This window comes from Lissotriton vulgaris, chromosome 10 (assembly GCF_964263255.1).
Source record: "Lissotriton vulgaris chromosome 10, aLisVul1.2, whole genome shotgun sequence".
NCBI classification, from domain to species: Eukaryota; Metazoa; Chordata; class Amphibia; order Caudata; family Salamandridae; genus Lissotriton; species Lissotriton vulgaris.
Window position 1 is genome coordinate 580,332,136 of NC_141698.1, and position 12,589 is coordinate 580,344,724.

Here is a 12,589-nt window from a genome sequence, read left to right on the forward strand (position 1 = left end):
CGCAGTGAGATACTCTGGGATACACAGGATTCAGGGCACACATTTATTGATTAAATAGCCAGGTCTTCAAGGCCTTACGAAAGGCAATGAGTGTTGGTGCAGTTTTAATATGCAAGGGGAGTGAGTTCCATAGTATGGGGGTTGCTACCAGGAAGCGTCTGTCTCCCCATGTAGCCGTTCTTGTACGGGGAACGTGCAGTAGACAACTTGCTGCTGATCTTAGATTCTTTCCAGGTATGTACACCTGAAAGGCTTCCTTCAAGAACTTCGGCCCGGTCTGATGGATGGCCTTATAGGCGATGCAGAGAGCCTTAAATTTGATTCTGCTCTCCACCCTTAGCCAGTGAAGATGGCGTATGGCTACTGAAGTGGAGTGTCGCCAGGGAATATTAAGCAGGATCCGTGCTGCCATATTTTGCACAGACTGGAGTTTATTCAGGATGTATTTGTGTGTACCAAGGAAAAGGGCGTTTCCATAATCCAGTTTTGAAAACACTAGGGTGGTGATCAGTGTTTTTCCTGCCGAAGCAGGTAGGTATGGCATGAGTTTTTTTATTTTCTTCAGCACAAAGAATGCAGCTGAGACCACCTTATTGACGTGATAACCAAAAGATAACCTGTTATCAAAAATCACTCCCAAATTCCTGACCTTAGCAGCTGGAACCGGGGGGGTGCCCATCTGACTGGGCCACCAAGTTGAAGACCATTCTGGAGAGATTTTTTCCAAAGGTCAGGACTTCGGTTTTCTCTGCATTAAGTTTCAAGCAGTTACTGTGCATCCATGATTGTACATCCAGAAACCCCTCCTGAAACTTCGCTGCTACCACTGGACCGTTTTAGTGTACCGCCAACACAAGCTGGGTGTCATCCGCGTAGGTGGTTAATCGCATACCATGAGATTTAATGACCCTCGCCAAGTCCGCAACGTAGATATTAAAAAGCGTGGGACTTAACGAGGATCCTTGAGGGACCCCACAGAGCAGTTCAGAGGTGGGTGAGTAGTAATTGCCCAATTTGACTGCCTGTTTACGATTAACTAGGAAAGAGGCTATGAGATCTTTAGCCAGATGGTTAATTCCAAGGGCTGCGACACGGTCGACCAAGATGACATGGTCGACCGTGTCAAAAGCAGCCGACAGGTCCAACAAGATGAGCACTGCCGCTCCTCCCGAATCCATGATCTCTCGAATTTCATCCGAGGCCTTTACCAATGCTGTCTCAGTTCCGTGTCCCTTCCGGAACCCGAACTGAGTATCGTCTAAGAGTTTGTGTTGTTCAATAAACTCTGAGAGCTGTTTATTCATTATTGCCTCTACGATTTTGGCGGGGAAAGGAAGGCAGGCAATAGGCCTGTAGTTGGACGTGATGGTGGGGTCTAAAGAAGGCTTCTTGATCAAAGGTTTAACAATGGCCTTCTTCCAAGTCTGTGGATAGACACCGGTTTTGAAGATGGAGTTACATTATTGGTCAGCGGCTGGGTGATAACCTTGTGTAGTTGATTCATTATGGCCGGAGGGCATGGGTCCAGCGGAGAGCCTGATTTAATCTTGCCAACAAGTGCGTTGACCTGGTCTTCAGTAACTGGCTGAAACTGAGTAAGGGAGGAATGCTTCGATGCTGGTTGACTGGTTAGATCAGCAGCTCTTCCCACCAGCTCTTTAGAAAAAGTGGAATAAATATCCATTACCTTAGTGGTAAAAAAAAGTGGCCAGTGAGGTACAAAAGTCCTGCGAGTTCTCTATAGTGGATCCCACTGGAGGACTGGACAGAGAGTTCACCACTTGAAACAGCATCCTAGCTGAGTTCTGTGCGTGCTCAATACGACCAGTGAAGAAAAGATTCTTTTGTGTGCTAATAGCTTTTTTGTATATCGCTAGAGCACTTTTATATTCTTGCTTAGCCGAGGGACTATAGTGCTTTCTCCAGCGCACTACTCACCCAGAGGGTCTCAAGGCGCTTTTGGGAGGGGGAGCGTTATTTATCGAATAGCCAGGTTTTAAGTTCCTTTCTGAAAGAGAAGTGGTTCTGTGTGAGGCGGAGGTGAGTGGGGAGAGAGTTCCAGGTCTTGGCTGCCAGGTAGGAGAAAGATCTTCCTCCCATGGTGGATCTGTGGATGCGCGGAACTGTGGCGAGCGCTTGGTTGGAAGATCTTAGTTGTCGGGTGGGTGTGTAGAAGGACAGTCGTGTGTCGAGGCAATCGGGTCCTAGTTTGTAGAGGGCCTTGTGTGCGTGGGTGAGGAGACGGAACGTTATTCTCTTGTTGACGGGAAGCCAGTGGAGGTCTTTCAGGTGGCCGGTAATGTGAGCGAGGGATGTCCAGTATGAGTCTGGCTGATGCATTTTGGATGCGTTGGAGTTTATTCTGTAATTTGGCTGTGGTTCCGGCGTAGAGGGTGTTTCCATAGTCCAGTCGGCTAGTGACCAGTGCGTGGGTGACCGTCTTTCTTGTTTCAGTGGGGATCCAGCGGAAGATTTTTTTAAGCATACGAAGTACGTTGAAGCAGGATGATGAGATGGCGTTAACTTGTCTGGTCATCGAGAGGGAGGAGTCAAGGATGAAGCCTAGGTTGCGTGCGTGGTCCATGGGTATGGGAGCTGTGCCTAGGGCCGGTGGCCACCATGAGTCGTCCCAGGCAGAGGGGAAAGATCCTAGGATGAGGACTTCTGTTTTGTCTGAGTTGAGTTTTAGGCGGCTGTTTTTCATCCATTCGGCTACTTCTTTCATGCCTTCATGAAGATTGGTTTTGGCGATGTTAGGGTCTTTGGTGAGGGAAAGGATCAGCTGGGTGTCGTCAGCGTAGGAGATGATGTTGAGGTTGTGTTGTCGAGCGATGGATGCGAGGGGACTCATGTAGACGTTGAAGAGGGTGGGACTGAGTGATGATCCTTGTGGTACTCCGCAGATGACTTCGGTGGCCTCTGATTTGAAAGGGGGGAGGCGGACTCTCTGGGTTCTTCCGACGAGGAACGAGATGATCCAGTCCAAGGCTTTTCCTTGTATTCCGACGTTGCTGAGGCGTTGCATGAGGGTGCTATGGCAGACTGTGTCGAAGGCGGCGGAGAGGTCGAGTAGGATGAGGGCAACTGTTTCTCCGTTGTCCAGTAGCGTTCGGATGTCGTCTGTCGCTGCAATGAGGGCGGTTTTGGTGCTGTGTTTGGCTCGAAAGCCGGACTGTGAAGAGTCGAGGGAGTTGTTAGATTCTAGGAAGGCGGCGAGCTGGTTATTGACGGCCTTCTCAATGACTTTGGCAGGGAATGGGAGGAGGGAGATGGGGCGGTAGTTCTTAAGTTCAGAGGGGTCTGCTGTGGGTTTCTTCAGGAGGGCGGTGAGTTCTGCGTGTTTCCAGCTTTCTGGGAAGGTAGCGGAGTTGAAGGAGCAGTTGATGATATCACGGAGATGGGGTGCGATGATGGAGTCTGCTTTGTTAAAGATGTGGTGGGGACAGGGGTTGGTAGGCGAACCTGAATGGATGGAGTTCATTAGGCGGTAAGGTTGTTAGGGATCGGTTCAGGTTTGGAGGTGGGCGGAGTGGAGTGTTCTATGGAGATGTTCTTAAAGCTGTTATGTATGTCAGCGATTTTGTTGTAGAAGAAAGAGGATAATGAGTCGCAAAGGTTTGCTGTGTCTAACACCTTCCCTGATCTCCAGGTATCGCTCTTTTGGGCCAGCTACTGACAGTAGCCCTGTGTGTGTGTGTGTGTGTGTGCGTGTGTGTGTGTGTGAGAGAGAGAGAGATTGTGCGCTTGCCTATCTCTCGAGTCCAAACTACTGTTTGGTGGTCACTGGCAACTTCCCCACCACAAGTTTTCTCCTATAGCCCACCATGCAAACCATCCTCTCACTTCATACAGTTGTTAATCTCCACTGACTTCAACAATGCCAACATTTAAGACTAACACTCTTACCTTTGTTGGAGAATCAGCAGTTTAGTGGCATATCCTTGCGTTTGTAGCGCGTGCCCTATGTTATGAAAGTTGATGTTTTGTTGCTTTTTCCATTGTGTCTGTAAATTAACCTCCATAATTAAACATTAATCATATCCTTCAATACTACCTTGCCCACCTAGTCCTCATGACTGTCTTCCCCAGTAACTGTTTGATGTAATCCATGTCATCATGTTATATAATTTACAAATTAATTTCCTAGTCTCTCGTCATCAACAGGCAAGCGTATAATGTGGGGCTCTGTGGGTGTGGGGCTCTGTGTGAGTGGGGCCCTCTGTGTGTGTGTGGGTGGGTCTGTGTGTGTGTGTGTGTGTGTGGCTCTGTGGGTGTGTGTGGGGGGCTCTATGCGTGTGTGTGGGGCTCTATGTGTGTGTGTGGGTCTGTATGTTTGTGTGTGGCATTTGGGGGAGATTAAGCTATTGACATTGTAAATGACAATGCCATTTATTTATCTGTTTTCAAAACCAACACATAAATAAAAAATCTGTCATTTACAATGCCAATAGCTCTAACCTTTGAAAAGGCGAGACCATTGCATTGTAAATGCTTGTTTTTGGAGTAGTTGAGGGCTTCGAGATCTAGGATAGGACGAAGACCCTTGTCATTTTTCTGGGCCAGAAAGTATCGAGAATAGGAACCACAGCCTACTTCGGGAACTGGAACCCTCTACGGCTACCTTGGCCAAGAGAGCCATGACTTCCTCCCAGAGCAGAGACCGATGATCCTGAGTCAGCTGGTCATACAATGGAGGCTAGAGGGAAGTATGTCTCAAAGAGGAGGGAGTAGCCCCTTCAGATGATGTGCAGAACCCACTTGTCTGATGTTAGTGACTGCCAGTGGTGGAGGTGATGGCGGATCCTGCCACCAATTGGACGCCCATGATCTAGAAGGGTGAGACTAGGTGGGTTTGGAGGCTGCAGTGGGGGGTGGGGTGGGGGGGGGGGGCGGCTGGACCAGACCCATGGCTACCAACCCCTAAGGTCAGTAGGAACAGCGCCCTGTCCACGCAGAGGCTGGAAAGCATGCATGGGTCAGGGGCTGAGATAGGGTTGGTGCAGTTAAATGCCCTTCATGTAATAAAAGGAGCACAAGGCAGACTGGGGACGTGGGGCAACTGAGAGGCCCAAGGAATTGGCCACGAGTCCTTAAAGCAATCCTGCGCCTAGTTTAGCTTGTCTGTGAAGAGACGGGTGCCATTAAAGGGCATGTCTATGAGGCAACTTTGGATATCCCCGAAAACCCAGATGTTCTCAGCCAGGCGTGGTGTCTGAGTGCCTACATCGATGAAACCGATATGCCAGGAGAGTCAGTAGTATCCCAGGCCCAGCGGATAGTGAACTTCGCTGCGTCTCTCTTGTCTGTAACTGCTTGGAAGAGAATGGCCCAGGCCTCCTGCGGGACAGTTGGCAGCATTTGTGCAACTGTGTCCCACAGCATGTGAGAGTAGCGGCCCAATAAGCATGGGTGTTCATGGACCATTATGCAAGGATGGTGGAAGAAAACATTTTCTTTCCCAAGCTATTTAGCCTCTTGGATTACCTGTCCGGGAGAGTGGCAGGGAATGTGTCAGGGGAAGTGTAGACTTAAACCACCAAGCTCTCCAGGATCTAGTGTTTTGGCGAGTACGTTTGAATCCCCTGGAGTGAGGCAGTGGGCAATTGTCCTATTCACAGGAGCCTCTGTGCTGGGTTTGAACCTGGTCTCCAAAAAGACATCAGTGAGGGCATCGTTGAACGGGAGTAGGGGTTCAGAAGAGGAGACTCCTGGTTGCAACACCTCTGTCAAAATGTTAGTCTTGACTGCCACTGAGGGCAACTGAAGGTCGAGGACCTCAACTGTCCTCACCACCATCACTGCATATGTACCTCCCTCCTCCGTAGCCACGGTAGGGGGGAAGCATGCCGGTATCTGGAGATGTGTCCGGTTTGCTGGCATCACCAAGTTCCACACACCAGTACAAATTCTGGTTATATTGATATTCTAGAGGGTCCAGTGACCCCTCCCATTCCTCCCTGAGGCCTAGCCCTTCAGAATAGGGTTTAGACTCTGATCTAGGACCTGGGAGTCATGTGGGCACCGAAGTCAATGATGGTCAATGCGGCTAAAGCTCTGTGTCGTCAGGTATCAGAATGGGGCTGGCACTGCCGGTGGGCACCTGGAGCATAGGCGTTGGGGCCAGCGCCAGGGAAGGTTGCAGTGGCCATGACCAGATCCATGGGGGCCCATTGTGGTCGGAGCCACCGATTCTGAACCACATGGGGCCCCCTCTGACCGCACAGGGCCAGAACGTGCACTGGAGGGGTCAGGCTGCTCAAAAATGAGACGCATGGACTCATAAAATAATTTTATTTGAGCTGGGGTCACTCCGACTCCCGGAAAACTTGGGAGGTTTGAAGTCAGTGCAGGTTCCACGGAACCAGGCCTCGAACGCCGATGCTCCATCGTCACACCAGCCAACAGATGAGGAGAAGACAAAGCACACTTTGACTTCTTGTGCCTCTTGCCTGAGTGTCCCAAGAATTTGGAATGAGATGAGGAGTACTTCGGACTCCTGGAATGATCCCGGTACCATCCTCTCGACCAGGACTTCCTTGGAGTCACATGCCAGGCCGCTAGCATCTTCAGGGACTACTCCCTCAAAGCATTCAGCGCCATGGCCCAGCAGTCTGAGTACGACTTGGAATCGTGGTAACGCTCCAGGCACTACAAATGCATGAAGTGTGGGTCTGTCACTGACATGGCACGGTGACAGGTGCCACAGGGTTTGAAACCAGCCTTTTGGGATGACATCCTGGAGACAAAAAAAATCAACAAAACATTGAAAAAAGCCTGTTAAAACTTAGATAGGGGTTGTTCTTCTCTTGGATCCGCACTGGCTGGTGCGGAAAGAAATGAACAAACATCAGCCCACCAAGGTGCTGCGGTGACGCGGACATCACTTCAGGTGCGGACGATGCCACACGGAGGCGACCGACGCCACCCGCCAGAGCACAGGGGTACTGTTCCCGAAAAGCCTGCCAGATCTGGGAGCTCCTGAGGAGGCTCCACAAATTCCAAGGGAGGCACTGGCAACAATACCTTCGGCAACACTGGGCGAGAGGGTGGCGCCAAACTCTCTCCAGAAGCCTCTAGAGAAGAGTCCACAACTTGGTATCGACAAGGCGCCAAAAGGACGCGTGTGGGCGCCGATCGTGCCTTGTCACACGCCGACTGGGCTGCATTCGGCGTCGAGTCGGCGCCGTCCGGTGCCGAAACTATGACAAGCTCCCCTTCCGAAGAAGGACAAGGCGCCGGAGTCGGCGAGGCAAGCTTTCGGCGCCGCCCCGACACAGACTCCGCCTTATCCATGACAGGCTCCGACTCCAGAGGTGCCGTGGGTCGTAGAGGGGGACTCAGCTGGGCCGCACCCTAACGACTCCATGTGGACCATAGAGGGGGACCCTACCGGGCCGCGCCCTAACACCACATCTCTGAAGTTGCTGGGGGGCAAAGGCTCAATTGGTGCCGGGGGCGAACCCGCCGGCGAGTCCGTCAGAGATACCACAAGAAGCAGAGGCCCCGAGGACGCTTCAGGAATGGGAGAGGGCCCAAGGGAGGCCTGCATAGCCGCGGCATATGCCTCCATCTGGGTCCAAGTCGCACCCTTCGCAGTTCGTGGAGTCATGGTGCCCGCCCAAACACCACATAAGATAAGATAAGATAAGATCCGGGTCCGTCGCGGACATCTGCCGTGAACAGGAGTTACAAGTTTTAAAGCACGAAGGCATCGCACTCTGTTCCTGATGTGAAGCATCGAAAAGGAGGCCTGAAAACAGGCCAGAGGAACCGCACGCTCCGGATCCGCATTGCACGCGGAAAAGAAGGAAACTGACGTCAGCGTGCCGGGAGGGACTTATATGACCTCCCTGAAGTCACATACGTGGACGACGTCAGGGCGGGGTTGTGTGCCTCCGGCACGCAGAGGTGCTGCTGCAAAACATTTCGGATCCAGTCTGACGCCTGCGGATATTCTAAGTTAAGGAATCTGCGGCTAGATGTCTCTATCAGATATGCAGATTTTGATACTTGCAGGTTGGAAAACAGCATTTCACACATAATTCCGGCCTTAGTGTAGCAAGAGCTGAATACAAATCAGTGGAAAAGAATGATAGTAATTTCAGGCTTAGGGAGGAGAGACGGTAGTGATCAGTAATAAAGGAGAGCAGTCACTGAATAGGAGAGATCTGTGTAAGTAGACATTTCCAGAGGAATTGGGGAGACAAGTCATCAAACAAACAGAAGCCATAATTAGGATACCTTCTCTTCCAAGTTAGATTAGTTGATCTTAAATTAAGTCTCTGTCACTCAACATTGCGTTTAGCGATCTAAACATTTATATCCCTCAACACTTTTCATTAGTGTATGGGGCTGCTCTTTTGTCTCGTGTTAATGAATCTGAGAGGCAGATTATGTGATATTAACCACCTCCATCATATTCTAAACTCTATACATACATTGTTCCCCCTGAAAGAAAGGTTAGCAGTCGTGATGCTCAAGGAATCTCGGATCTTTTTTGAGTAGTGTGGGCTCTAATTTGAGGTCACTTTGAACCATTCTGTTCACTAAATAAAATCATGCATATGGATTTTGAGCAATTTGCTCCACTTTCCAAGGACCTTAATTGGGGCCGCATGGAAAAGACAGATATGCTTTAATCTCATTTAAAGTGTTACTTCATGCAATTAATTTGGTTTGTCAATTATTCGTGTATAGATGGCCTTGAACAGATGGTTGTACTCTCGTGTTATAGCTGCTGCCTGGTAGTTAAGCATATTTACTTGCTAGATCTGGAGACCTAAATGAACATGAGTATTTAAATGGTTAACATGTCAATATGAGACATCAGAAAAAGAGTTGGAATATTTTCTTCAAGACTGCAATTCCCAAAAATATAAATAAAACAGTGAATCATCTTCATGTACCATTATCACATGCTTATCATTCCCAAAGAAAAAGGAAATGATGTTCTGTATAATATAAAATGCTTCAAGGTATCTATGTGTATAAACCAAGGATGAAACTACATTGATCTCCAAGAGGCGACACTCAACAGAGAAAGCAATGTGTTTGTGTGGTGCTTTCCCCAACATCTAACTGCTCACTTTGACCTCCTTAGTATGAGATAAAAACATAAATTCAGTGACTGTATAGGTGTAGGAAATACTCTTTGTAGGTGAAACATAAAAGTACTACCTGGCCAGTGCTGTGTATTCCAAATAGATTAGACAATAGAATACCATATTTACTTAATATCCGTTTTAGTGACAATGGGAACAGGAATACCTTTTTATAGAACTGTAGCAGTAATTTACAGATAACAAAATCTGGTGTGCTTAGATTATCTTTTATGAAACAATAAGAAGTATTTTCTAATTTGCAACAGATCTGATCTTTCAGCAACTGGTTGAATATTAACACCAGCAAGTACTTTAGTTGCATATTCCGACATTTCTTTATGTGAAAGGGTGTTTGTGTATTGCTTGTGACTTTTTCTTGCATTGCCCCTTTACAGAGCATATGATTGCCACAACGCCATTCATTTTAACTACCCAATTTGACGACTTTAGGTAGCTCTAAATTATTGAAGCAGCAGCACGGTCAGTCTTTCTGTGTAACAGATTCAACGCATCTATAGAGAATCTAAACATAGTGTGATTAGGCAGAATGCATAATAACTCATCAATGCTCAGGTTATTCATTCAGAGAAGTAATACATATGACGGCCCACTACAGTAAATTTGCTACCTGCACTGACCCATTCTTTCAGTCAATTAGTTATTCAATCGAATGGCCCACCTGCTCTTCATTATTCTCAGGTCAAAACGCAAATGAACCTACAAACAACTGAAAGATCATATTCAAAGAGGTCCTAATTATTCATATTTCAGGTGCCCAGGGGCAGGCATGTTGCTGTTTCTGAACCGAGTAATTTGACTAATGAGATTATTTATTTTTTGTGGCACTTCAAGCTTCCACAGGAAGATGTAATCAACACAAATGGAAGAAATAGAGCGAAGGTGCACACAAGACGGAAAATTCAGATGACAGCCTGAAAATCACCTGGTGCTTGGTCCCAAATTATGGTCCCAAATTAAGTCCGGCTTTCTTTTAGCTACTTGTTTTGGGGAGGTGGGGGGGGAAGGGGGGAGGGGGTGGTGAGGGGGGATTAACAATTGTCTATTAAAGTTTCACATAAAAGACTTAACTTCACTTAAAACAGAAATCCCCCATGTAATTGAATAGTTTTAAAAACTTCAAAATATTCTGCAAACACATAATAGTAAAACATAACACACAAGTCTCAAACAATCCAGCCAACATTACATCTTACTTGCTACGTAAAACGAATATTGATTATTTAACATCTTAACATAAAATTCTAAAGATTAAGATACGATTACACCAACAAGAATTCCAAATACAAAAAAATGTCAGCTTTCTAAAAAGGCAGTCATGTCACAACAAAGTCCATACATTTTAAAACAAAATGAGCAGTTCTGTTTGTCATAGAAGCCGAAACTAGTTGAATGACTATCCAATATAACCTAATCCCTCTTGCATTAAACTGTCCACACAACTGTTGAACTTTTTTTGCAGGCTCATCCTAGACTTTTTTGCTTTCCTCCTGTATTTCTTCTGACCTGTTTTTGTTGGTTTAATGACTATGGGCACTTTACTACTGCTGATCAGTGCTAAAAAGTGCATGTGCCCTCGATTGCGCCACGCACAGAAGTAGCCTTTTAAACCTGTTTCAGGCATCTGACGCTGCAGGGCATGTGTGGTCAGTTTACTACCACAGTAACGTGGCATTTAACGTGGTACATTTCATTTGGGAAGATACCGTAACATACAATGTTATTTTAACTACAAATTGTTCGAATGCCTATGTTTCTTAAACGGTTTTTATTGAATTTTGTAAATATACATGAACACATATCGCACCATGCATGTTACAACATCAACGTTGGGAGAAACATAATTTATGGATGTGACTGTTGAGGGACCCCTCGACCCACTAAGAAGTTAGTATCATGTTAGTGTCAAGGGAGGGGTCCCTAATACTTATGTTATCAGAAACAATTTGCATTATAGGAACAATTTGCATTTAAAATAACATGCAGTGAAAAAATGTACATTAATTAAATACAGCAAGTACATTCATCCAGTACAATAATATAAATGCACCCGCATATACTACCATAATTTGTTACTTTCAAGCGTATGGCCTCAAAAACTTTGCCCATGACAACTTCTACAAAGACAACATTTTCCTACCTGATAGACATGAAAGGCGTTGGTAGTTTTGCCTCTTAGAAAAACAGAGGGAATCCAAACATTAATCAGGGCACGATGTGAACTGGAAAATAAAAACATATATATTATCGTACCGACTAACAACTAAATGGAAAATTAAATAAACTACCAGTATTAATTTTTAAAAAGTTTGGAAAATCAACAATGACAGGATTTTAAATGATTGATATGTACAGAAAACAGTCCACTGCATTACTGTTACTTTGATTGCTCCTATTACAATATCATACATGTAGTAGCTGGACGCTGAGAGTGGGACAAAGAGAATGCACCTAGGGGAAGAACCCACTGCTTACCTCTCAAGATAATCATCAGCATTAAGATCATTCATAGATTCTGAAGCTTTTCAAATACAAAACGCTGAGAACCCCCTTGTAAAATAAAGCATGCAAGATAGTACTGGTCAGATTTAGAGTTTGGTGGATGGCATATCACAAACGTGACAGCTATCCCATCCCCCTTACTGTAAGTGCATTATATGGAGGGTTCCCTGTTTTCAGTTTCTATTTGTTGTGATTTACGGTGGGGTATTTTCAGTGTTTCCAGTCGTTTAAAAAATTGAAAAAAAATCAATGGTTATGTTTTACGCTATTAAATAATCGTTGAGATTGTGTTCTTCGGTTGCTTACAGAGAATGCTTCTTTTATTGCGGTTTACTTTCTGCATGCACCAAAAGTGCATCTTAGATTAAAAACTCTTTCTTTGTGCTGAAGTCTCTCCTGTCTGCCGTCTCTGATGTTCTGCGTGTTGTTTCATAACTTACAACGCTTGTTGAGCATGGAGTTACCTGCAGTCTCATATCAGAGAGGAGAATAATGTGTCTTTTCCCTCTTATCTGAAAGCATTCTGCATTCAGCATTCTGAGCGGCATGATACTTCGATGAAGGTGCAAGTCACGTGTTCCCTGGTGTTGCTGTATATTGTCACAAGGCCAGTCCTGGGGTCTGTTGCCTGTGGCTGCCAGGCTTCTTTATTGGCAAAAATGTAAAGACCTTGAGTGTAACCACGCCTCGCCCCGTCACACAGTGGACGGTTTAATAATCATTCCCTACACAACTACGATGTGGGTGGCCTCAGATAAAACTAGTATACAATGCACCCTCTGAAGGAGAATGGGATTATTCCTGCAGAAGAACACAAACTGTAGAGCAGTCTAATCTGAAGCCTGAAAGCTGTCCCAAGGCCTGCTGAAACTGGGTTACAGGTTCAAAAAAACGTATCACTTCAGGATTCAACTTCGTGCAACAATCAAGCCTTGTGCTAAATCTGCTGAGTGTGAAAGTCAATTTCA

General features: G+C 46.3%; 1 protein-coding gene across 1 annotated transcript in view; it reads right to left on the reverse strand.

The window, feature by feature from the left end:
• The window catches only part of LOC147688550 (sorting nexin-29-like), a 778,635-nt gene that overhangs the window by 630,051 nt on the left and 135,995 nt on the right, over window positions 1-12,589 (reverse strand). Inside the window, exon 4 of the mRNA XM_086939800.1 lies at window positions 11,260-11,341. Within this exon, the coding sequence (XP_086795926.1) occupies window positions 11,260-11,341 (82 nt within the window). The remainder of the gene's footprint in view (window positions 1-11,259; window positions 11,342-12,589) is intronic.